The 25,556-nt window shown below is 45.0% G+C and overlaps 1 protein-coding gene across 1 annotated transcript in view; it reads right to left on the reverse strand.

Annotated features, from left to right (window-relative positions):
• Positions 1 to 229: 229 nt before the first annotated feature.
• LOC119445613 (clustered mitochondria protein homolog) overlaps positions 230 to 25,556 on the reverse strand; it is a 65,091-nt gene continuing 39,764 nt past the window's right edge. The window contains 9 exon segments of the mRNA XM_037709875.2: positions 230 to 6,203; positions 12,321 to 12,394; positions 13,450 to 13,584; positions 15,002 to 15,131; positions 18,186 to 18,271; positions 19,176 to 19,301; positions 23,381 to 23,461; positions 24,121 to 24,324; positions 24,326 to 24,346. Coding sequence (XP_037565803.1) covers positions 5,951 to 6,203; positions 12,321 to 12,394; positions 13,450 to 13,584; positions 15,002 to 15,131; positions 18,186 to 18,271; positions 19,176 to 19,301; positions 23,381 to 23,461; positions 24,121 to 24,324; positions 24,326 to 24,346 — 1,110 coding nt within the window. The 3' untranslated portion in view covers positions 230 to 5,950.

Below are 25,556 nucleotides of genomic sequence, written 5' to 3' on the forward strand. Positions count from 1 at the left end.
AATCTAAGTACACGAGTGTTTTCGCATTTCGCCCCCATCGAAATGCGCCCGCCGTGGCCAGGATTCGATGCATGTGTTGTGGAGAATTGCACTCCATATGCACATTGTAGACATCCACTTAATTTCAGTTACAACCGAATCTTTAAGGGTCGAAAAGTGTCAAAATGCAATGTACACTAAAAAGACTACTATTAACTTCAAACTGTTGTGGAACACAGACAATAATGGGTTAGCACTGATGCAACATTTTATTTTTTTAACAATGGCTACCTTACAAGCTGACTCATTTGTACAACAAACTGGCTAGGTTGTTCTCTATGAAACACATGGAATGCTAGGATCTATCGAAACAACAAAAAAATATAGCCCAGCTCCTATGTAACTGCTAATACTCAACAACTACCTGTAAATAATATTAAAAAAAAAAGGATCATAGCAACAGGAAGGAGAAAAGTGCAGCTACATGCAAACATTCAAGGCATCAATCAACCAAAATGATCAGCCAGAGTGTTCTGCGTTTGTATGATTCTCTGTTCTTAAATGGCACATCTAAAAAATCGGTTTAGGGCCACGCACACTCTCCTTGCCTGCAAGTTGGCAGCATGTTGGGCTATGGATTGGGATATAAAAAGAGCCACTAATACCTAAGCCTTTCTAAGAGTAATATTTTTCTGTGTACAAATGAGCTACCAGGATTACATTTCTGTATCCGAGTTGGCCTAACACGTCCTCCAGCATCTGCTGCGCAAAACACGGCTCACTTTCAGAAAGGAGTCGCAGCTCACATTTCAGCCAACAAACTTTCAACAGAAGACGACACGTACTACCAAACTTTGTCTGCCTTTCCTTCTGTCGTTGCCCACTGTGTGGGGGAAAAATGCAAAACAAATGTTCTCGTTAAGTATGGTACTGCTGTTCAACAATGGCAGTCAACTGCAACTTGTACTTGAATATGCAAACTAGAAGCAGCAAAGCAGTCTTCTGCAATGTTGGCTACTACCAGCTGGCAAGAGGGTATTGCACCCTTCAAGCTGTACTTCTGTCACCATCTGGCTGGTTTTAGACTGGCATGACCAGTTTTTTTTGTAATTTTTTTTTTTACAGACAGCGCCGCTTTTCAGTTTAGCTTTCTGAATGGCATGAAATCGATTTGCTGGTTTTTGTTGTCCCTGGATGAGTTGCCTGAAAACAGTGTTGTGAAGGCAGTTGCTACAATGCCTTCATTTGCTATGCACGATTTTTAAGCATCAGTTAAACACACTGTGCTGTTATATAGGTTGAGTATAGGAAAAGTGTTCCATTTGCTATTTTCATGAAATACAATTAGTCTTTGTTGGTCTTAACTGGATCCAATTGGTTTGTATAGTGTTCTATTCTATAGAATACTATACTATTCTATTTATACTACTAATACTTGCTATTTGTTCTTTTTGTACAGCAACACCTACATATGTGCACTGCATATTAAACCAACAGTAAACTGACGTCACATGGTGTACTACGCACTTCTGAATGCGAGTACACTCTAAATATTACAGTTGCCACAGTGGGACAGAGGTACAGCTAGAAAGGCTAACATTTCTATGAGCCAAGGTATGGTGCATCACTATGGACACCCAGCAGGCGTCTCGTCTCAAGGTGAATAGAAAAAAAAAAAAAAAGGAAAACGAACGACAAAAGCCCTGCAACATCACTAACCAGTTCAAATGCAATGATGAGCACATCCTTCCACAAGCCTTGCACACAGGCGTGCAATGGGCTCACGCAAGATAAACCGCACGATATAATTCGCAAGCCTTCTCTCATGCAAGAGCCTGTGGCACCAAGAATGGTTGTCACCATGGCGATAGCCTCGACATCACGCTAGCCTCGATATCAGGAGAGGGTGCCCAAACACTGAGCATGCAGGCAACAATCTTGCATAAAAGAATGTTTGCTAATGCGGGCGTAGATTTTCATCCTATCTACAGCCAGCAAGCAAGAGCACACAGATGATGCGCAAACGGCACACAGCACTTGCACAAAGCTGCAGTCGGCATGCTGACTTTTCTGCATAAGCTCATGACTTCCATGGCAACAGCATGAAGCCCATAGTCATTTACAAAATGCACGGTTCAGCGAAACGAAGGAGAAGAATTTCGCCCACCAAATTGCTGTGAAAAAAAAAAAAAAGGGGGGAAGAAAAGAATTGGGGTTGTCGCAGAACCGTTCTCCAAGTTTGAAGAGCAAGAGTGCCACTGTTTACATAACAGCAGAGTTGAGGAAAATCGCCCGGCAAGAAGGGGAAAAAAAAAAAAAAAAAAAAAAAAAAAAAAACATATGCTTTGGCTTCAACATGTTACCAGTCACCAAAACTGCTTGTTGGAGCAACCCCATAATTCCAAGAAAGCTGTTGCCTGCCGTCTCAAGAACATCCCAGTTTCAACATATGTTAGGCTCTAGATCGGCACTCGTTGGAGCCCCACCGCAGTTCCTCGCAAAAGTGTGGACAGCTGAGCGTTCTAACACCACACAAGTGCGCGGTCGAGACAGGTAGTGCAGAGAAAGGAAGACAGCGTATTCGAGTTTACACAACATAAGCAGAAGGCCCCTCATACAGCTCACTTGTAAACATTGACAAGGCACACCGCCCCCTTGAATGAAGTCAGCCACCGGTCACAATACATCACACAGTTGACTAGCAGTATGCACAGACTATATCAACAGTTAAGCAAGAACGAGAAAGTAACATGTCAGAAGGGACAAAAAAGAACAAATGGTCGGCAGTTCGTCGACAGCACTGTGAAACAAGTTCATGCGCAAAGCCATCGGTGTAGATGCGACACATGCCAAGGTTGGAGAAGATTTTGCCTACACTGCCCTTGCCATCTTTAAAGAAATGTCATCATCGGGAATCATGGCACTTTGGTACAGTGACCTCATCACTATAAAAACGATGACATACTTGGTATGCAAGGACAGGTTGCCTCATGAGATGTTGTTGTCCTCAATGTTGCTAATGGGGGTCCACGTGTTCCAAAATGTTTCGAGCAACGCAATGCTCTATCTGCATACCAATTCACGCCCGGTGCCAGGAACAATCCATCATGCCAACTGTCAAGGCCATGCACAGCCTCACTTCATATCTGTTAGAAGCTGGCCCAGCGTTCGAAAACGCACAAGCTAGCTTCACATCTGTTGAAAAGTTGCCCTGTAGACTGGTTAAGCATTTTTTTTTCAACATTTGTGACTCTTTTGCAAGGCGAATGCCACAGATGAAATTTGTTCGCCTTTGGTCAATGGTCAGCGCAAATTCTTGCAGGGTCTCGAGGAGAAAAATATTAAGGAATCCTCAACCAGACCTGTAGCAAGCTTCAGACAGAAGGTGCCGCTATCAGGAAAGTGCTTCGCACCAGCCGCCAGCAACTCTTGCGGGTGTGATGCCCACACATGCACACCCACATTTGTCAGCAGGTTAACACATTAAAGGCACTGAAACTTGGTTCCTTGGACGCTGGAGCATCACAGCACAGTGCAACAGCTGCAATGGCACAGTTCGATGCGAACATGCGTGGTAACTGCCCCGAGGTATTCACACACAGCCTTCCTTAGTTACGCGCACTGCAGTAGTGAATTGTTCTGTGCTAATACACTCCGGTGCCCTTAACAGTTGAAAAAACAGGGAGCCAGTCATAAGGGGAATCAGATATATCGCACCTCACCCTTGTGCTAGGCCTGAACTGTTCCCAGTCATTCTTGTACCTGAGGACTTGACTACTTCCTTAATTGTGTGAAGTGACCGACAAGTAAAACATCACTGTGGACATTCTGTTTTCCCTTTCCCAAGAAACAGTTCAGACTCTGTCTAGGAGTTTTGCATAGTGACTTACGGGAAGTTCAACCAGCAGTCTTCTCTATGTGCCAGCGTGAAAAAGCAATAAAAATCAAGCACGACGGTTCTCAACAAGAGAATAATAAATGTATACTTGGCTAGATCATCAGCATAATTCAGCTTCCAAAAAGGACAGCAACGCACATTTTGTTGACAGCTGCACTGAAGCGACTTCTTGGTCACTACAGTTAAAAAAAGCAGCCTCGCAAGAGAAGACTGCGATGTTGTCTGCAAGAGTACACAAAAGAATTGTACTGAGAAACTAGCAAGATCTTTGAAAGATGCCAACTATCTCGCTTTCCAGCCAGTTATGTACAGGGTATATTATTACGAGCATGCACAGCCTTCAACAGTACCCACACCTTCGTACGAGTTTTCTGCTCTAACAAAACAGCAGGTGTTGCCTCCAGTTATAAAAAGTTTTTTCTTATACACACTAGATATGCAATTCTGTGTTCGCTTCACATCGCAAGAACAAAGTCGAACAAGGTTCTGCTGAGCAAAAAGCTAAAATATATGTAAAAAAAGAAAATGGCTTGGCCTGATACACGATACCCGTTGCCAACATTTCTCGTTCAACTATGAAAAAAAAAAAAAAAAAAGAAAAAAACGTCTCGTCACTGAATACAAGATTGAGCGACTGGTGTATACACTCATAATCATCTTATTATGCTGCTCCAGCTCAGGAATCACAGGGTAACACGGGACGCTTGTGAAACAACCCAAATCTTGCGTATGCGAAAACGATATCCCGCAGATTGCACTGGCCCTTCACACTTACGCAGAAGAGCACATTGTACGGAGTGCCCGACAAATTTGTCTCAATTTTTTTTTTCGAATACATGCTATTTCTTTCAGCCCCTTACGACGACGCTAGTCTAAACCGGAAATGACTGCACGAGCTTGAAAACCTGCAGCTCCCAAAACAATCGCACTGCTTGCCGGCAAGCGAATAAAGTGTGCAGAAAGTGCCAAAGGGGGCAGAAACAATGAGAAACACAGTTCACTAAACAAACTGACTTAATGTGTAAAAAAAACAAAAAACAAACAGGCAATATTTTTCTCATGTACAACTGGTCATTTTCAGACTTGATCATCGTCACCATTATCTTCACTGTGACGAGGCAACGGAAGGTCTGAAAAACAGCTTTGCAATCGCAGATACAAAGGTTCATTGACTGAACAACACACCTCGCTTGCGACATGTGTGCAAAAGGACACGAGCTCGAGCGCTTTCTAGCAATGACGACCAACGGTTCGATACAGTCCATTCCTGCGAATTGGGCCGTGTCTACTTTTACTCGGTCAGCGATCACTCTACCAGGCTATTGCTACACACTAGCAGCTCGGACAACAGCCCCCAGAAAAAAAACCACCAGAGCTGCTTTGATCTGTTTGTTGCACATTGAAAGAAAAATGCTCATACTGTTTGATAGACCACTCTGCAAGGAGAGATCTCAAGTGCGCCAACTCTGTTTTTACGCACTACCCGACGATGAGGGCTTCTGCTTTCCTATGCACAGTCATTTTCTTACACGGTGGGTGTCAAGCATTAAAAAAAGTAGCGACTCTCGCAGCCTGTACGTGAAAAAAAGAAAACAGTACGCTACCAAGGTAAGTGCAACTTCCCCCAGAAAGGATGTCGTTGAGCCAGAAGACATATATGCACAGCACACTTGTCCAATAAAAAAAAAAAAAGAAGGACTAAGCCTGTAGAGGAAGAGATATAAGAAAATGTAACTCTCCCTCTCAAGCCACGAAGAAATCACTCAATTTCGTGCACTCGCCATGTAAGTAATAAAACAGCAACAGAAACAGCAAGAAGAAAAAAGAAAATTGAGGTGTGTAAAGAACGAGTTCGGAAATTTACAATGCTACTTTTGTAAGAAAGAAAAGGGGGCAAGAGCCTGGGTAGAGGGGGAGGAGTAAATAGATGATGCCACGGGCACGGATTGAAGAGTCCATCCGGCACATGCCGCGGGCGCCGGTATCGTTTCACGAGTCTCCCACACAAGTAAATTGATGGAAGGGATGCATGCCTCTTGGATGGTAATGTCGGCGACGGTGATGCCGTCCTCCTCACCGGCTCGGTACTTCAGCTGCAACAGTGGCGGCATCCCCAGAGGAAGACGTCTCTATCGTTGTCGTCGTGTCGACGGGACTACTGCCATTTGTCACCGCACTACCAGACTGTGCCACGGCACCACCGTTACAAGAGTCCGACGGCTCCTTGGTGGCTGCTCCATCGTCGGCAGTGGCAGACTTCTTCTCGGCCGCAGCCAGCTGCTGTCGACGTTCCAACTCGGCCTTGAAGTTCTCAATGTCCTGCGGACTGTGGGAAATGAAGGAGGGTGGCAGGAAGGAAATAAAATTCCACCGATGAGAGACCCAACAAATTGGGGCTGTGATGGCTGCAATGGTGGTTGCAGCTTGACAAGCTGAGATGAAAACACTTTCGAATATCTATTACACGCCAATATAGGCGAGAAACATTGTATATTTATTTCTTTACATCGGTGTACCTTACATGAAGATTCAGTTGTATCACAAGCACTGAATGTCATTTGAATTAATACTGATGAAAAGATTCACCTACGTAGGCAGATGTCTTGCTGCACACGAAACTGCTGCGCTGTTGCACATAGCAAGAGGTGATATACCGTATTTAATCGATTGTAACGCGATTTTTTTTCATGATTTGCTTTGCTTGCACTCTACCTTCGCGTTACATTCGAATAACAGGAAAATATACGTTTTAAAAACAAATATCCTAAATTCTGCGGTTATTTACCGTTACGTTGGCAATCTGTAGCTTTATGTCTCCATTTAATCCATAGACAAGTCGACAGAAGTTAAAACTTCTTTTTTGTTGGAATCCACAACATTTTTTGCTGTGCTTGTGACTAGTGTTCGGTTACGGTGCTGCATTACACTGCGGGCTCTCGCGATTAGACTATGTTCATTCGCAACATTATGGTGACGCAGAGCGCTTGGTGTGACAGCCGCTTTGAGAGACGAGTAATTTTGATGACCAAGGAGCTGGGAAAATCCATCGCGGCTCTGCGGCTTGACGTCAATGAGTCAACGATTCTCTTGTAGCGGCAGCGATGTGAGGCCTTTATAAATGTGGGGTCGGTTAGAAGGGCCTCGTAGTGGCCTGGTACGGTCCCCAAATTAAATGGTTGTAGGGTGTTTTAAGAAGTGAAACGATCTGAAACAAGCTCAAGGGCACGGATTACTTGATTTTCAGCGATCACTTTCGGAAATAGTTTCAATTTCACGAGACTTGGCTTGTTTTGGCACCGAACACCTCGAAGTATATGGCCGACAGTGCTCTTTGCACTAGCGCTCTTGGCACTGATAATCGACCAATCGACCGTGGCACAGCATCAAAAACACTTGTCGGGGATGCTTTCGGTGGTGAGTGCCGCCGAAATTTCGCAAAAGTAAAACTATCTCTGAAACTAAAAAGTAAATACCGCCCAAGGAAAGCTCCGTCTCCTCAGACGACGATAAGTGAACTCATTTCTGAATTGACTCCTTAAATAAAGGTACCATTTATCTTTACGTTCATCTCACATTACATTTATGGTTTTATTTTTTAAGTGAAGCTTTACAGGCTCGCAAGTGGTGTCACACTGAAAAGTGGGCCGATCCTGGTGATAGTGCAGAAAGGGTCCAAGCTCAACGGCACATACCAGTGTGGGCTCGGGAACCTGTAACGCGCCTTTGAACTAGCCTTGTCACACGTGAGACCCAAAAGACAATATCACCAGCCCTTTCCCTGGACAATGGGGGTAAAAGAAGCTTGTCATCCGATTCTAGTGTGAGGGCTTCCGAAGCCGAGGCTAAACGTCAGCGAAGAGCCGCTGACCCCGAGTTTAGGGCAAACGAAGCGCAAAACCTGTGACAGCGTCGTCTTGCCACAAGCTTCGCTTATCCCCATTTTCTCGACAGGGGAAGGGCTCTGAATTCTTTTTTTTTTATTCGCGGACTGAAAAGTCGATTTTCGCGTTAAAATTGTGGTCGCGTTACATTCGAGAAAATATGGTAGTTGAACCCAAATAACTCGAAGGGGATTGCAAAATAGTTCAATATGTAGATGATTCAAAGTATAAACTATGCCTATCTGAAGCTTATCTGAAAACTCCGCACCTCTCGGATGGATGACCCGAGAACTTGAAAAGTGGGGATTTATAGATCCCCATGAAAGGAGCCACTCAGTCAAAAGATCGAGTGCCATCCATTTCTTGTGGAGCGCATGTACTGGGGTAGGAGGCCTTTTGCGTTTCTGCAGCCGTGTGGCGATCCTCCTTCCGATAACGAACGGCCGCAGGCAGTATGCTTCACCGCACTACAGGGCTCTAATGCGGTGAAAATCACTAAAGCCAATCTGGCATTATGGCGCACAAATAAGATCCATTATTTTGAGGAACGCACCTTGCCCATTTTTCCTCCATGCCTTTCATACTGTATTTACTCGATTGTAACGAAAGGGGTGACTTTTCATTGCATCCATCAAGAAAAAATAAAACCGCGAAAGTAACGCGAGGGGTGCTTTTTTGTTGCGTCCAGAAAAAAAAAAAAAGAAAACCATTAATGTAACACGAGACCACAGGATGCATGAAAAAGTCGCAGTTTCGCCCGAAAGGCGAAGCATCAATTGCGATAGCAAATTAGTACAGAGCTATGCGAAGGACAGTAGTTTGATCGGCTGTATATACTTGGACGCATTCGCTTACTAAATGAATTAATGAAGCGCACACAAGCAAACATGATTAGATCACACTCAACCGCGCACAACCACTGTCAAAACGCTAGCATGAGCAAGCGTACCAGCAGCAGCGAGCAAAGGTTCGTGCGGTCTATCGCTTGAACGGAAACTGAGCAGCGAAAGCACAGCACGTACAAAGGTAAGACCTGTGTGGAAATCGCTTTCAAGATACGATGCGTGCGACAGCCCGCAGCCATGCATAGTACAAGTATGCAGTTGCTGGCAGAGTAGAAGCCCCCTCCCTCCCGCACTGCCTTCCCGCTTTCCTCCTTTCGTGTGGGAGATTGAGTCGCCAGTTCCCCTTGCGCCCGGTCGCAAGATACGCATTTGTTGCCGCAGCTAAACATCGCCTCCGCTCCCCTCCCTCCACGCTTTCACTTGCACATTTCACTCGTTGATTAGAAGTGGGTGCATCATTGCACTTTTTAGACAACTTGAATTTCGGTATTTGATTGTAACGCAAGGATAGACTTCAGGTAGCAAAAATCTGAAAAACAACTCGCGTTACAATAGAGTAAATACGGTATTTACAACTCTTGTTACTGCGCCTATAGATATCGATAAATTTGATGAAAAGTTTTTTTTACGCGTTCTTATACACTTCTGTTGCAATTCTACTAGCAACATCATGCACTCTCTGAAATGATGACTGACCTTTAGCTATTTGTCAGATTTTACAATAATTGGCAGATTGGCTAGTCTGGAAAAATAAAACTGACTGGAGGAATCGCCGAGATCAGCCTTCAGTGCTCCTAGCACGTCTCTAATAAAAAGACTCAAAATTTGCACTTTGGTCGACTTGGCAAAATTATTTTTTAATGATAGGAGCAGCGACGACACAGAAGCTTCTCTCGGCGTGTCATTTTTCCGATGAGATGTACAGGCTGTTTTAACGATGTCTCAAACAAAGGTAGATATGCTCATGAGAGCGCATTATTTTATTAATAGTTTTAGACTAATATCAAGTGCAACTTTATTATACCCCCTGTGGGTTGCTTTTATCCATCAGCATGACAGCGTATGCACGAATTATTATGAGCAATTCTTCCCGTCGAAAAGCCCACACAAAGGCCATGCAGTCAAATACAGACCGACCTTCAACCGAAGCTTGACTAGCTCTCTAAGCTTTTGCATTTTGAATGCTGCCTGTTGAGGTGCCCTTATTCATTACTGCACAATATTGTGCAACATTCCAAATTACTGTACAGCCCTGTACAGGAATTGAATAAAGCACGTATGAGACCCCATAAGCTCCAGTTGAAAGCACACTAAATCACCTTGCTCCCCCAGAAAATCTGATCGAATTCAATAATCAAGTATGAGGAGGCTTCTGCATGCTCCACGAGCTGACGACCATTGCTTGGCGAGCATAAAGAATGCAGGAAAAAACGGACCATGTGCCTGCTGCAATGAGTAAAAACAAGTGCTCCCTGAGCAATAGGAACTTGCCCGTTTTCATATTTGCGAAGCTACTGCTTTCCTGCACAGCATGGGTGTCACTATGGCTAGTATTTACGTCAACAAAGCTTCATAATTTTATTGCGTGATCCGACTTACAAAAATGGGTAACTATAAACCCGGTGAATATTTCGTATATTTCAGATTTTTTTTACTCTCAGTAATATTGCTTTCATTCATCGCGCTTGAGGACCTTCTTCGAAGTTTCACATAAAAATAAAAAAAAAAAAAAACTGTCTGAGCAATTATTACTGCTATACATCCATTCAAGACACCAGTGATCAGGCTATGCTTTGATGTATTGAGGTATACATTGCAACTACTATGTCTTGAAATAGAATGTTAAAAAATAAAAGCACCGAAAATGAGCACACTTCTCGTCGAAACATTTAATTCCTTGACAGCATCTGCCAAAACAGTGCCATTTCGGCAATATGATTATTTCAGATGACATGAGAACTCATCGCATTCTTCGTTAGGAGAATCATACTTGCAGGGCACTGCGTTCAATATATTGAATCTGGCGGTGAACGAAAGAGCGATGCTTTTCAATAAGATTCCCAAGGGGCCATTACAGTTATTCAATATCGACAATCGTTCGATATATCTGGGTTCGAGTGTAAGTTCAGTTGAATCTCATTATAACGAAGCAACATCTGACATGAAAATGCCTTCATTATATGCAATATTGTTAATAATCATACATGCCGTTGGTGAAATGAATTTGCAAATTTTAGATTTATACTCTGTTATATATGATAGCCTGTTATGTCTACGCATGTTATATTGAGGTTAGACTCTACGGTATGTCACATATACGGTATACGGTGTCCCTTACTCGCAAGAATAAATGCACAACTATAAAGTATAAACCGCATGCAAGCGATCTTGCGCGCGACAGCGACAAGCGACGCGATGGAGATGGCTGTCGCGTGCGCTCGTCGCCTGCAAGTCATACCGCATGAGAGCGACGACTTCGAGCAACGTCTCCCCGGTGTTGCCGGTATGAGGGCAGCAAATACGCGCCGAAACTGGCGTGACGCATGCTTTATTAATTTAAGTTGATGAGTTTTACTGTAAATAGTAGCATAAATATTTTTAACGGTCTTGCATTAGGTTTTTATCTGTGCACGTATCAAAATTTAGTTGTTCGCTTGTTCCGTGCGACAATCGGTAGTACTTGACTGATGTACATCCTGTGCCGGCTTCGCGCTATTGGCCAGTCGCTTATAGCACTTCTGGGCAACAAGCAACGAATTCTAGATTTCCAGAACCGAGCGATTGAGCGACAAGAATGAGCAATCTGTTCGCGCGACGGCCAGCTTTGTCGCTGGAACCCGTCGCTCGTCACTGTCGCGCATAAAATCGCTCTCATGCGGTTTGGGCTTAAGCAATGGCCTCTGTCAAGCCAAATTGAGATACGATACTGGGTCTGTATAGCGCAGCTGCGATACCGACAAATCCTCAACAATGAATTCCATTTCACGAAATAAATTGCCGTCACAACACTCTCCAATGGCAGAAAGGGTCCGCAGTTTCTTTAAGAGCCAAGGCAAGATGAAACAAGCACTGATAATTACACAGGATGATAACACGCTTAACCCTAGACCAAGCGTCATTCGATATCACTAAAAAACACATGTTAGAAAGACTTGCTTGTTTACCTTTATTTCTGACCATGTAGAGTACATTTATACCAACAAAAACAAAAAACAATGACAGATTATTTGAGTTAATGATTAATTACTGATTAATTATTTGTTTTTTAAACTACACACCTCCAACTTGGCTCCAGTACATTATCTGCATTAGTTTTCCTGCACCCACATCAGAATTTTTTTTGTGTATCAAATTGAGCATGTAAAAAAATGAAACATTGTGCTTTGCAATAAATGGCTACTGCCCTGCAAATGAATGTGCTCAGCACACATTCAACGTCGCTTCTCTCATGCAATGCTCATGGCGCTCTCTGGCCATTTCTGGCCCTTGTGTCATTAAAAACAACAAAGTATAAATGTTAAAAAGAAAAGGTAGGCGTGCAGAAATGTACACAAGAACAGAAAACGGACAACACAATGTCATTTGTGCTCTTCGTTTCCTCTTCTTGTGTCCACGTCTGCAAGGCTAGCTTTTTCTAACATGAATCCCGAGCAACTAGTAGATCAATTTTCTGTCATTCCAAGCATCAATGTGCTTGGCAAAGCACGTGGTCCTCACCTGATCTGTACAAAAAGAATGCCGTTGATTATGTTGAGCATCTCGAGGACGTTGCTCTGGGAAGGTGCCTGGATCTGAGCATGGCAAAAGAAAGACGATGCAAAGAAGGCATTAACGCACAGCGGAAGTGGGCACGAGCGAAAGCATTAGCGCGTGGCGTGCTAACAGCTGCTTTCTGCAGCAATCAATACTTTGACAATGATGAGACCTAGAAGTGAAGGGTTGAATTTACCATAGTCACCAGATTCTACTGCACCCTTGAATCTAATGATTAGCCAATTTTCATAACCAGAAAAGAGAGAAAGGTGGTGCATGATATTTCTTTATGGTATGCACCCAATTTTTCGTGGTCACAGTCTTGCGATTTCAATGTGCCCTTTCCCTTGTGCATTGGAATCATTTTTCCTTGCTGCTTAGAGAAAACACTCATAGAACATGAACCATGTTTGCCTCCAGCACATTGCAATATGCAAAAGAACATGTTCGATTCCACTTGCAGTCGCCTTTATATTTAAAACATGCTTGTAGGAAAAAAAAAAAAAGAAAAAGCTGCTGAACTACCAGATGGTGACCATTTCAAAAGGAAACAACTGCACACAATACTGTAGTTAGAATGCCTCCTTAAAGGGACACTCAACAAAAGCACTAAATCAGTTTAGACTGGCACAGTATTTTATAGAACTATTTTCGTTAATTTCATATAAATACATTGATTACTAAACGAAAAACAAAGGCAAAACTTTCATTTCTGGAACTTCATGCTGAAACATTGGCGGCATTACGTCAGTGTGATGTAACTTATTTCTCTCCCATATGTTCTGGCCATTGTGACTCGGCCAAAGTTCTAGAAACTTGCCAAGTTCAGTCTTTGGCTCCTTTAGAATACAATGTAGGCAATCGTTACTGATCAAAAACAAACCACACCAAAACAGACGCCATCAAAATCTACAACGTCGCGATTCACTTCAGTATATCCGACGATCAAGGCAGCGTTTTCTGGTCAACCAAGCCTTCTCTCATGGCAAGTGGGTTTTTCGGTATCGTAGAAGGGCAATTTACTAATACAGCTCAAGTTATTCACCTCCCTTCGAGAGTGATGTGCCACAGTGCACTTGACAAGCAAACACACCTGAATAGGAGGCAGAGCAGCTGTGGTGTTCTTCTTGTAGATGTCGTTGATCTTCTTCTGGAGCACCACCGCCTGCTGCGTCAGGTGGCGCAGGCACTCCGAGCTCTCACGAGTCTTGTCGTGCTCCTCGCCAAGCTGCACATCATGACAGACATCTTAGGACATCCGAGGTTTCATAACGCAATAGCGTTGAGTTTAGAACTCGAATACATTGAACTTCGATTTAACATGCTTCAACTGAACAAACCCCTTGATGTAACAAGTCATCTTCCCTTTTCAGTAAGTTGATGTCCAAAAAAACTTGTACTTTTAGCCTGAATACTACAAATAGCTCGTGTGTTCAGAGCAGTGCATGGCAACAGGCACTGCCCTGCAAATGGCAACACACAAATTGCGCGAACAAGTATGCAGTGGGGTAAAGCATGACGAGACAAGTCATGGTGTACCGGTATGTGAACTTCATGACGACATCAGTGGTTAGCCGATGAGCTTACCTCTGAATGCGGAAACAATTAAAGAGGAGACCAATGTGCCAAGCAATATGCCTCTATGCACTGTGCCAATTCTGCACTGTTCAAAGGCGAAGCCATCCTCAGAGGCAGAGTGTGCCAAGCATGACGATTAAAAATGAAGAGGCTTTCGTGCCAGATGTGAATGGAATGTTGCAGTCAATAACACCTGCATACTTTTGAGGCAGTGCCGGAGCAACAAAAGCTTGCAGCACAGTGCGCACATTCTCCAGGCAGTGCACAGCACAAGGATCTGCCTGTGAAAAGTGGCGCCAACGGAAACTGTGATGGGACAAGCCACAGTGATTTGCAAGACGAATTTTACAACAATGCCAACGCTTAAGTCAACAAGCTTCCCATTAACAGACAATCAACTGCGAGAACAACTGAAGAAAAGAGATGTTTCCTTGCAGTCTGTCAACACTTTTCAGAGATAAAGGTACGCAGCCGAAGCTGACGAGGTGCATGCTTGAAAACAGATGCGCTGTGGCTTATGCATGCATAATTTCTGATTTATAATTTTTTTTAAATTCTACTTACATCATAATTCAAGGATGCGACCCTCCTGTGGTTGTGGCCCAGACACAATAATTATGGCATTTCAATGTATTGAGATTGCTGAGTAACGAAGTGAGTGCGAATTTTCGTCATTTTATCAATGTTTACCTGTACTTGAAAAATTTACTGCTTGATCAAAGAACAGAAAAACGCATGCTTATTCAACATGCAAACACCAGCAAATCCCCCCCCCCCCATTTTTTAAACCCCCATTCTTTAGTGTTATCTCCTCATTCGCCACAATTGCGACGTTTGGCCACTAACTTCTGCAAACTCGCCACAACAGCGAAAGACTGGACAGGCAACAACTCTACACATGCGAGCAATTGTTATCACTTCCAGGGCGGAAGGCATTCCACAACAAGCCACATCACAAATCAAGGCAGGGCTGACAGTGTCCCTTGTAATCGAACATTTTCAAGTGCGCGCGCGCGCGCGCGCGCGCACACACACACACACACACACACACACACACACACACACACCTGTGCCTTGTAGATAGTGTAGGTCTCCTTCTCGTTCTGCAGGGCCCCTCGGAAGTCACCCAGGCAGGACTGAGCACGAGCCACCAAGTGGTAGCTGACCGCCACCTTGAGGCTGCGGCTACCATAGAACCTGCACACAGGACAACCACGCATGACCACGAGCTCACTCTGGGGAAACTTCCAGAAGCAAGCGAAAGTAAAGCAGCAGTCAGAAAGTAGTGTAAGTACAGTTGCCCTCAACTGGGATGCCCAATAAACAGCTCCATTCTTGTCATTCACCTTCCTGGCTAGCATTTCTTGCAGTGCACAGTCACTATCCTATGACAACATTAGAGTCGAACCTTCGGTGTAATGAACACGAATACAAAGAATTATCAGATATGACGAAGTAGGTTCAAAGTGTGTATCACCAGTGTCGGCATGTAAAAAAATATATGCTTATAACGAGTATTGAATATAATGAAGGTGTTTTTGCGTCTGATGTAACTACGTAATAACAAGATTTGACTGTACTGCTGATAAGTTGCACGCTGCCCGTCCACCTCTGCCTAGATAGCCCTGAGTGATGTGTTTGCTTTACTTTGTCATCGGCATTGACGTATCATCTTATGTAATGTTTCGAAAAGAGAGCTTTTGCATTACCTGCCATCACCGATGTGACCAGTGGGTACTCAGAATTGTGCTGCTATCCGAGTATGTCTTCAACTCGAAGCTTCCGGCTCATCTATGAACACTCACCGTGCCATGCAGGGGTGATCGATAAAGATCTACAGCATGTATAAACAGCGACTTGAGTGACAGCCACTTCAGCTCCGATTCACGAACAGCTACTGTGCCTGTCATGAATGTCACCATCAAATTTGTTCTTTTCTCTGCAGGTAGAAGTTAGCGCTATAAAGTGTTTCTTGTTTATTTAATAAGTTTCTTTGTCATTGGTTCATTCCTACGCAGTGGGACAATATTGTAGATTATGCTGCTCAAGTAAGTGGTGCATACAATGCTCGGAGAAAGGCCAAAAACTGCCACAATTCGGCTATCATGCCAGCTTGGTTTGCCTCTGATGCACCACTGCCTCAGTCATCACCGATCCCCTGCGCTACAAAACTGTCGAGCGAAAATGCAAGCATATCAGCAACAGAGTGCTGTGCAGTCCACCGTTGAAGGGAGCCCAAGTGCAGAGAATATGCAAATTTTCCCCTCTGGCAAGTGTATTCACGTCCCGGCTTTGGAGCAGATGACTTGTGATCAGTGGCACTGACACCTTTCTACAAAACTGTGCAGTGCATTGACATAAGGTCCATTTCATTCACCTGCACTTTCTAGACTAATTCAGAAGGTGTTTCACCTCACTATTCGTTTCACCAGCTCAAAATGGCAGCATTTGCATGTCACCATTTGTTTCACACAGTGCAGGTTTCATGCGGGATGAATTCACAGCACAGCCTTCACTCATCAGAGAGGAAGCGCAGGGCTCGTGCAGGTCGTGCCGTGCCGGTTCTGCACAACCATGAACTGGCAAAAAAAAAAAAAAAAAAACAGCTTGAAAAGTGCAGGGTGAATTGAAGCGACCTAAAGCTTCAGCCGGCACTTGTCGCTACAGTGCCAGCACAGTGAAAGCCATACATTGCATTACAGCAAAAAACATTATTACAGTGCTAGAAGTATGCGCTACAAAAAAAAACGACTTGTATACACAAAGCATTTTATAGGTGTTAAACGCAAAAGTGCAGACTAACAATAGCTAAGAAAATAAATTGACTATGAAAATGCACACAAAATTGTACGCGGTTTTTCTTACACAGAGGCCCACAAAAAGTGTCAGAATATTGAAATTGTGTTCAAGAAATGGAATTGTTTGGTGCAGCATGGTGTAGTCACTGTAGTGTGTTGATAAAGTAGCTCAGCTAATGATAAAACGAAAGTCCCTGTACTGTATTTTCTGGTGTATAAATTGTGTTTTTTTGTTTCTGAATTTTATGGCGGTGCGTCTTGTAGATCAGTGCACCTTATATATGCTTTTTTTTTTCGTTGCGCACTTTCACTCGCACATACAGCATACGGCGCGTGGGAATGATGTTATCGCCCTTGTACTTTATACGGAACATCGCGACAACCGCGGTGGCAGAAATATGCCTGGAGTGTCCATATCATTGCTATCGCAATTATATAGGACTGGCACCCATACGCTGGCGCGTGAGCCACATTCTCGAAGTGAAACGTCACTAATCTTTTTATTATCGCTTACCGAATGAACAGGTGCGTGTTATACATCGATGCGGCGTATATACCCATTTTTTTTTTTCGGAAAAACTGCCGTTTTGAGGGGGGTGCAACTTAAAAACAGGAAAATACGGTACTATATGTTTCCTTTTAAAATGCTAAGTATCAAACTTTTCAAGTGCCGCCAATGCATCCTATTGTTGGTGCTGGATTTCCAGCTGGAAGCTGTTTCCATCCCCCATTTCTTTCAAAACGTGGTCCAACGATGTTGACAATGAAAAGCACGGTAACAATGTGATTCAGCTATACAGATTGCCGAAGATGATCCCTCAAGACTGGACACGAACCACACACTTCGCTGATCACCACTAGCACAAAACTCGGTCCTCGATCTTCGCAGCCAAATGCTCTGTGCGCTTCTTCCAGTCTATCTTCCTAAATTTTTTTTTCTTGCTCCACATTGTCTATTAGTGTAGAAATAGCCGCTGGACAAACCGAAGTCGCGTACGTACTCCACCACTCTGCGCATGCAAATCAGGAACATAGTGGCTGACACTAGTTGCAAGGGTGAGGAGGAAGATGTCGCTCCTTAGCAAAAAGAAAGCAAGCACATTCAGGCACTTTAGGTCAAACCCTCTGGTCATTAGTTGCTGCAAAGCAATGCTGCTATTGCCGCTCAGTACAGAGAGTTTCTGTTACACATACACAAGTGGTGATGTCGGGAGCAGGCTGACCGTTATACCTGAATGTATTAAACGCAGCTAGCAATGAAAGTTTGCGCCTTCGAGCTATACACAAGCTTCTTTTTTCTTGGCTTTTGCCAGCTTCTCGTTTTCACAGACGTTTATCCAGACTTCAAGGCAACCAATGACCATTGTGACAGAGTTCCCTGTCACAAGCCTTTAAAGAAGATAACCCAAGAAGGGGATGCCACGAGCAGTACAGAATAAGGCATGCCACTCACGCAATGTTCAGCTTGAGGGCATTCTCGAGGAACCTTAATGACAAGTCGTACTCGCCGACCGCGTGCAGAATGAGGCCAATATTGCTCTGCAACCAGAAAAAGATAAGACATTCAGGTGAAACGAAGCTTCAATACGACCATCAGGCAGTCTCAGGCAGGTAAAGTGAATGGCAGCAGCACTGTCAACTTCCACTGACATGACTTCGACGAATTAGTTTAATGATTCAGTGGGCTGAATTCAGAGAGAGTAAAGATATGTCAGGACTTCCCACTGATTTGTCATGGTAGTCTAAATGCAGACTATCAAAGAGTGCTGGAGCATAGCTTTCCGTATTGCCAGCCCAGTGATGCTAAAAGCGGAGGTCACTGAGAGGTTGCTCCTTTCCCAGTAGTTGATCACAGTTTATGGGAGCATGCTTAGGGGCACATCAACTATCTGTCCTTGCACGTCATGCAGAAGGCACGGAGCTGCAGCAGTGCCCAGCTCAAGTTGTCCATGCTTTAGCAACAACAGGGATAAAATGACTGCGAATGTGGTGCCGCAGCAGTGGACCGATGGCTCTCATGTAGACTGGGCAGGCATTGAAAAATATAGGGAGGCCACGGCTGGAGACAGTTTGACACATGACACAACAGTGCACTTTAGTAAACACCCCCTTAGCATTGGTCTTGTGCTAGAACGAGTTTGTGGCATTGAGTCTACTGCAAAGTCACAGCTGTATCGCACAATATTTCATAAGTATTGCAAATAAATTCTGTACACAGTTTAGGATACATGATATTAGCTTGGGATCCTGGCACAGAGCAGTTGTGACATCTCAGGCCTATAAATGCACGAGATTTGAGATTGTCAGTCAACCAAACCTGCAATCTCAAATTCATCGGCTGCACTACCTACCATTGCACCACCACTACAAGGTGTTCGACAAGCTTCACTGTACTTGTGTCAGTTAAGCATATGGGTATGTTGCAACACTAAGGCACACTTACATCAAGCACGGGCATCTCGGGATGGTTCTCCCCGCATGCGAGCAGCATGAGGTACCTTGCCCGGTATAGTAGCTTCAACGTCGTCGTCACTTGTGAATTTGCGAAGCAGTACAGAGCGAGGTGGGTCTGCAAAAAAAAAAAGTCCATTCGCCATTGAGACACAGTACTGTTCCCCCGTAGTTCATTCATTACAATTCATAGTTAGCACCACAATCTCTACAAGGAAGCCGTTTAAAGTATGCCACTTCTGTAGATTGTGAAGGAACTTGATTTGCCCAAAGAAGAAATTTAATTCTGGAGTTTTTATGTGCCAAAACCCCGATCTGATTATGAGGCACACTGTAGTGAAGGACTCCCCGGATTAATTCTTACCGCGTGGGGTTCCTTAACGCGTACACGGACATTTTTGCATTTCAGCCCCATCGAAATGCGGTCGCCACAGCCGGGATCGAACCTGCATCTCAAGCTCAGCATCGCAACACCATATAGCCACTATGACACCGCAGTGGGTAATTCGTCCAACAAAATCACTATGAGGAAATAAAGTGGGTCACAATTCTAGCACTTCTACAGCCACCACATTCTCCTCTTGCTGAGCACTTCAATGAGCCAAGAGAATAAGGAGAACCGAGAATAAGGAGATTCTTAGTAACAACCATAATCACAAGCCATAAGAAAACCACAAGAAAAGAAATTTAGAGCCGGTAAAGTGGCTTCGTCTATTGACTCCTTGCGTTTGTAATAAAACACTCCAATGCAGTTTGCAACACTAGCAGGAGGTACAAGAACCGACCAATTTTTCGGATGCCCAAGTCTTCGGACCAGCTCGATTACTATTCATACTTGCCTGCAGAATCACCACCAACTCCACAGAATCAATGTACTATAACAGTGACAAAAATTTTGGACGCCATATGGAGTGTTGCTCAAGTTTTCAGACTGATCCACGCGTGTGATATCGCAAGCATGGTGGCTGCAAACAAAGTTACAGCCATTCACACTCCTGCTCTGCGCTCACTTCCGTTGTCGAGGCGATCCCACGGCTTTGCAAGTGCTCCAAGCTGATCTTACGCTGCACACACCGTGTGCCTTTCGAACTGGGTACATGATCGCGCCAATAGCAACCGGGGTTGCGGCAAACAGTCGCTTCGTTTTGACTCAGTGCAACGGCTGCACGCCCAATGTAACAAATACTACGGAAGGTTTCAAGGATGAATAGTGCTGGCTACATCATGATGGACGAATGATTTGCGTTGCGAAGGAAGTTGCGAAGCCTTTGCCAGCGCAGCGCTAATAAGTCATGAGATGATAATTGCAGCTACCGCACTGCTTTTGTGCATAATAGAAACAGGATTTGCTAACTCATTCAGTAAATAAATTCAATAAAAGCATACTGATGTAGTAAGCATTTCTTTGTTTTCTTTATACCCTGATAACTTACATCCGGTTATTTCTGTCATTTCTTTCTTTTTTGGTCTCGTGAAATCCGAACTAACGACGTTTAACTGTAGGTGTCATTCTAATGAAGCACCACAAGCAAAACTCTGTAAGCGAATTTTCCACTGTGCTGGCTCGGTGAAAACAAGAAAAATTTATTTTTACCGTTGAAATTATTTTTCCGGACTGGCTGATTATTTGAACACCTTTGCAGCTCCATCCGTGTCCAAAAAATGGATCAGCGACTGTATTCAAAGTACTGCAAACAAGCTAATACAACACAGCACAATGCTGTGGAGATGGGGTGTTGCCAGCTTCTCCAGAATTGAAATCGCCTTTAAGCATATAAGGCACTATGTGTAGAAAGACGCTTTGTACCAGAACTTTGAATACAGTCGCTGATCAATTCTGGCTGCCTTGACACCCGCTGTACCAATGTCTTCATCATCGTAATCCTAGCTTAAGCTTGCTACAGGACCAAGGACTCTCCCCGAGAATCTACCACATGTGCGCAAACGTCCTAATCTCATCACAGTGTCTAATCATCTGCTGCTTCCGTCTGCGTTTCCCTTCACCTGGCATCCTCCGCTCAAAACGGACCACTGGCTACCTGCTCTATGCAAGACCTCTTTCACTTAATCTCAACTACAGTTAAACCTGGATATAACGAAATTGACGAATTCCCGAAAAACTTCGTTATAAAGAGGATTTCGGTATATGCAAGTTCGGCACGAAAATTTGAAAAAGAAACTCTTACTGTATTTACTCCGTTCTAACGCGCCCTCAATTGTAACGCGCACCCGTTTTCCGTTTTCGCCCAAGCACTCATCCTTAGAATGTCACACCAGGTACTGGATGCGTGGACGCATGTCGTTTCGCACAAGCGCGAGGCATCGCGCGAGGCATCGGAAACGAAGAGCGAGCGTCACGATGGCATCGTATAGTGTTACAGTAGAACCCCGCTGTTACGTTCCGGGGGGCTGCGTTTTCCCGGCTGTTACGTCGTTTTCAGCCGGTCCCAGCACAGCTCCCATAGAACCCAATGCATTGGAAACCCCGCTGTTGCGTCGCAACTGCGGGACCGTTCCCGCATAGTACGTTGCGAACTGCCACGCCGCGCCGGCCCGAGCGGCCATTTTGACTTTTCATGTCGCTTGGCTTGGTGGCTTGACAATGGCATTGGCCGCCGAAAGTGCCGGGGGCGACAACTATGACTTATTTTCGGTTTCCGCCAGCAAAAGTATGGCCCTTGAGATCCGTGATTGCTATGTAAAGATGGTGTCTATGATGCATTGTGGCCCTAAAATTGGTTTTGGTTCATAGATTATTTTCGGTTTCCGCCAGCAAAAGTATGGCCCTTGAGATCCGTGATTGCTATGTAAAGATGGTGTCTATGATGCATTGTGGCCCTAAAATTGGTTTTGGTTCATAGATATTCCGTATAAAGTCCAAGGGCGATAACGCAGTCGCCGCGTGCCGTATGCTGTATGTGCGAGTGAAAACGTGCGAAGGAGCCGACGACCGCGTCTAAATCTCGCGCGCGCAAGAAAAGCAGGGAGGAAGCGCGCCTTCCGTTGCGCTCGAGGCACCGGCGAGGGAGCGAGGGGGGAGGGATAGCGGGGCGGCGTTGTACTGTACTCTGGAATCAATTGCGTACTGCGCGGCGGCGCGCGGGCCGTATCTTGAAAGCGATCTGCGTTGGGGCAGAGCCTAGCAGTGTAGGTGCGTCGGCGGCTCGTAGCTTTGTGCGTGCTGTGTATTTTTGGCGCTCAGTTTGCGTTGAAGCGATAGACAACAGCACGAAGGTCACTTCGCTCGCTTCTTCAGCGGCGCTTCCACACGCTGCCAGCGTTTGACAACGCGTGTCCGCGCTCATCGAGTGTGATGTGTCGCAGCGTGTACCAGCTAGCGCTTCGGCAACATCAACTGGAAAAGGAGAGAGTGCCGGCTTGGCGGGCTAGGCCAGCTGCAGCAGGATCAGGTTTGAATGAAGGGAGGGGGAAAGGTCACGCCCGCGGCGGCAAGATCGCCGGGTCGAGGGATGCAGGCCCGCCTCGCACACGCACGCACGCACACGTGCGATCGCTTCGTATTCCGTCGCGGCGGAGAAGGTGCTTCCGGTTGCTGCTCCCGCAAAAATGACAAAATTTGGGGCGAAATCTCTAGGTTGTCGGAGGGGAAAATGCGTTATATCGAGGGGGTCTCCCGCTGCCACTTCGTTACATAGAGGTCTCAAATACATGTGCTTCTATGGAGTAACGGCGGGGAATAGAAAAACTTCGTTATATCCAGGAATTCGTTATATGGAGGTTCGTTATAAGCAGGTTTAACTGTAAAATATCAGCTACACCAGCGTCCCCTCTAGCCCATACTGCCATATTCCCGTCTCTTAATGCTATGTCTGCAATGTTTCTTTATCACGCTTTGCATAACCCTTAGCTGCATCTTCATTCACCATGGCTGGGACAATACAATGATTAAGCTGTTATTCGCGACTCGGAAGTGCCTGCTGAAAGCGCTCCAAACAATTTTTTATCCTGCCCATAGATACCTTATGACCTGAATGCACTGGAACTAGTTGGACTAGATATAATTGAGTGCCTTCGCTGCTTAGTGACTGAATTACGATTACAATGCCTATTTCACATAAAACGGTATTCTGTGCCGGTTTCTTGTTACTAAATACCCTAGCAGAAAACAGGTCCCTTGCTGGCTGGTCAAGCCAGTCAACTATGCTAGGCAGATGAAAAACCTCGCTGCATACTTACATATTCAGTGATGGTGTAAGGGTGGTCTATTCCATTCACTCGTTCACTCATGAGCACAGCCTTCTGCTGGTATGCCATGGCCTGTTAAGAATAAAATAAAACACAAAAACACAGCATATCAGTTATATTCAAATAAAGGACAGTGCAGCAGTGTTCAAGCTAGGTTCATTTTTTTGTTCAAATCAGCATGTTTGCCCTTCATCGGCTATGCAACATAAGAATTTTCTTGTCTGAAAACCGCAAATATATATATATATTTTGAGGCATGTTCAGTTTTATTTATTTCTGGAGTTGCTGTCTTGCATTTTATTGTGTTTGTTTTTGGTGATGCCGCGCCATCTTGGCACCCCCACTTTATGCACAATCAGCAGACTAGCTCTAAAATAGGGCGCGTGAGCTCCGTATACGGTCGGCCACGCTGACAGCCATACGCAACCATGGCTGCGCCCGAAAAACATAGCTCGGAACATAGCTAGAAAAAACATAGCTCGGAACGAGCGATTTAGTCCGGAAAATCGATGTAGTACGGAAAATCTAACTTTGGGGCCTAAATTCATCCGAAAAAATCGGTTGCAAAAATGTATGAGCTCTATGGAAACCCTGACAGTGCACTTATCCGGAATATCAAACAAGTCCGAATTTTTGGAGTCTAAAAAATCCGTCGGCAACTGTATAGCCAGGAAACAATGACGAACCCTGGGGAAGAGAAAAAGAAGGCTCTGCTCTAAAACGCAGCCCACCTCGAGGTGGTCTCCCATAACGTAGCACAGGCGAGCCAGCAGACGCAGACACTGGGCGATCTCCGGGTGCAGCGCTCCGTAGACGTTGTTCATGAGGTTCAGGGCCTCGCTGACAAGCTCGTAGCCCTCGCGGAGCAGGCCCTGCTGGATCTTGCTCTGGCCCGTCAGGTAGAAGTGGTACGCGTCTGTTGCACGAGGGTGCACAGTGCTTGGCCACCGGGAACACCTGCACAACGACAGGCAAACCACCGGGACGGTTTTGACACAACACAAAACAAGCATGTGACCACTTCAAAGGTGTTGCCATTTAAACTCACTTCCATGTGTGCTGGTGTGATGATTAAAACCGCAGCCTTCTAGCAGAGGAAGCCCACCCGTTTTTGTTGTCCCGTTTATGCAGCCACATAATAGGAACCACCTTATCCTGTTTTCAGGATCTGGCTGATACAACACATTGATAGGATGACAGGTAAGCCTTTTTACTACGGCACTCAGTGGAACAGCCTCAAGCGGGCCACTTAGCTTTAAAGCAGCAACTTCCTGATTTGCCGTTTTCTAAGATGGAACTCGCTTCTCGAAATGCACAGCTTGAAGCGATGCCCTCAAAAATGCAGACCAGAAAGACTGTGCGCTTCATATCGGGCTGTGGTTTGGTATGTAATGGCATAAAATCTGTATTTGTTTGCAGCGTCATTAGCAATTACCGTATTTACTGGATTGTAATAAGTTTTAGTGCGATAGCAATTATATGGACACTTCAACCGGATTTCTGCCGTCGCCAGTGAGGTTCTGTATAGATTCCAAGGGCGATAAAATAAAATCGTCGCCGCGCGCCGTGTGCACGAGCGAAAGCGCACGGAGGACGCGCGCTATCACGGAGGGCAGCTTCTCCTCTGCCAACAACTTCTCCTTTGCGCTTTGCCTGGGAATGCCGGTCGTCCGCATCGTCTCTTATCTCCACACGGCTCTGACCTTTCTATGCGCTGTGCATTCACCGCTCAGTTTCCGTTGAAGCGATAGACCGCGCGAACCTGCGCTTGCTGCCAGCGTTTTGACAGTCGTTGGCTGCAGTCATTCAGTGTGATATATTCAAGTTTGCTTGTGCGCGCTGACACCACGATTGTTAATTCAGTTAGTAAGCTAATGTGTCCAAGTTTATCCAAAACTACTATCCCTACCCCGAATAGCTCTCTACTAATTTGCTGTCGCAATAAATGCTTCGCCTTTCAGGCGAAACTGCGACATTTTTTCCCCCTACATTTTTGCTACCTGAAGTCGATCCTCACGTTACAATCGAATACCGAAATTCAAGTTGTCTAAATAGTGCAATGATGCACCCAATTCTAATCAATGAGTGAAATGTGCGAGTGAAAGTGCGCGAGGGACGCACACTTTCATGGAGAGTGAACGCACGGCGGAGAGCAAACGTCGCGTCT

The sequence above is a fragment of the Dermacentor silvarum genome, chromosome 3 (assembly GCF_013339745.2).
Source record: "Dermacentor silvarum isolate Dsil-2018 chromosome 3, BIME_Dsil_1.4, whole genome shotgun sequence".
NCBI classification, from domain to species: Eukaryota; Metazoa; Arthropoda; class Arachnida; order Ixodida; family Ixodidae; genus Dermacentor; species Dermacentor silvarum.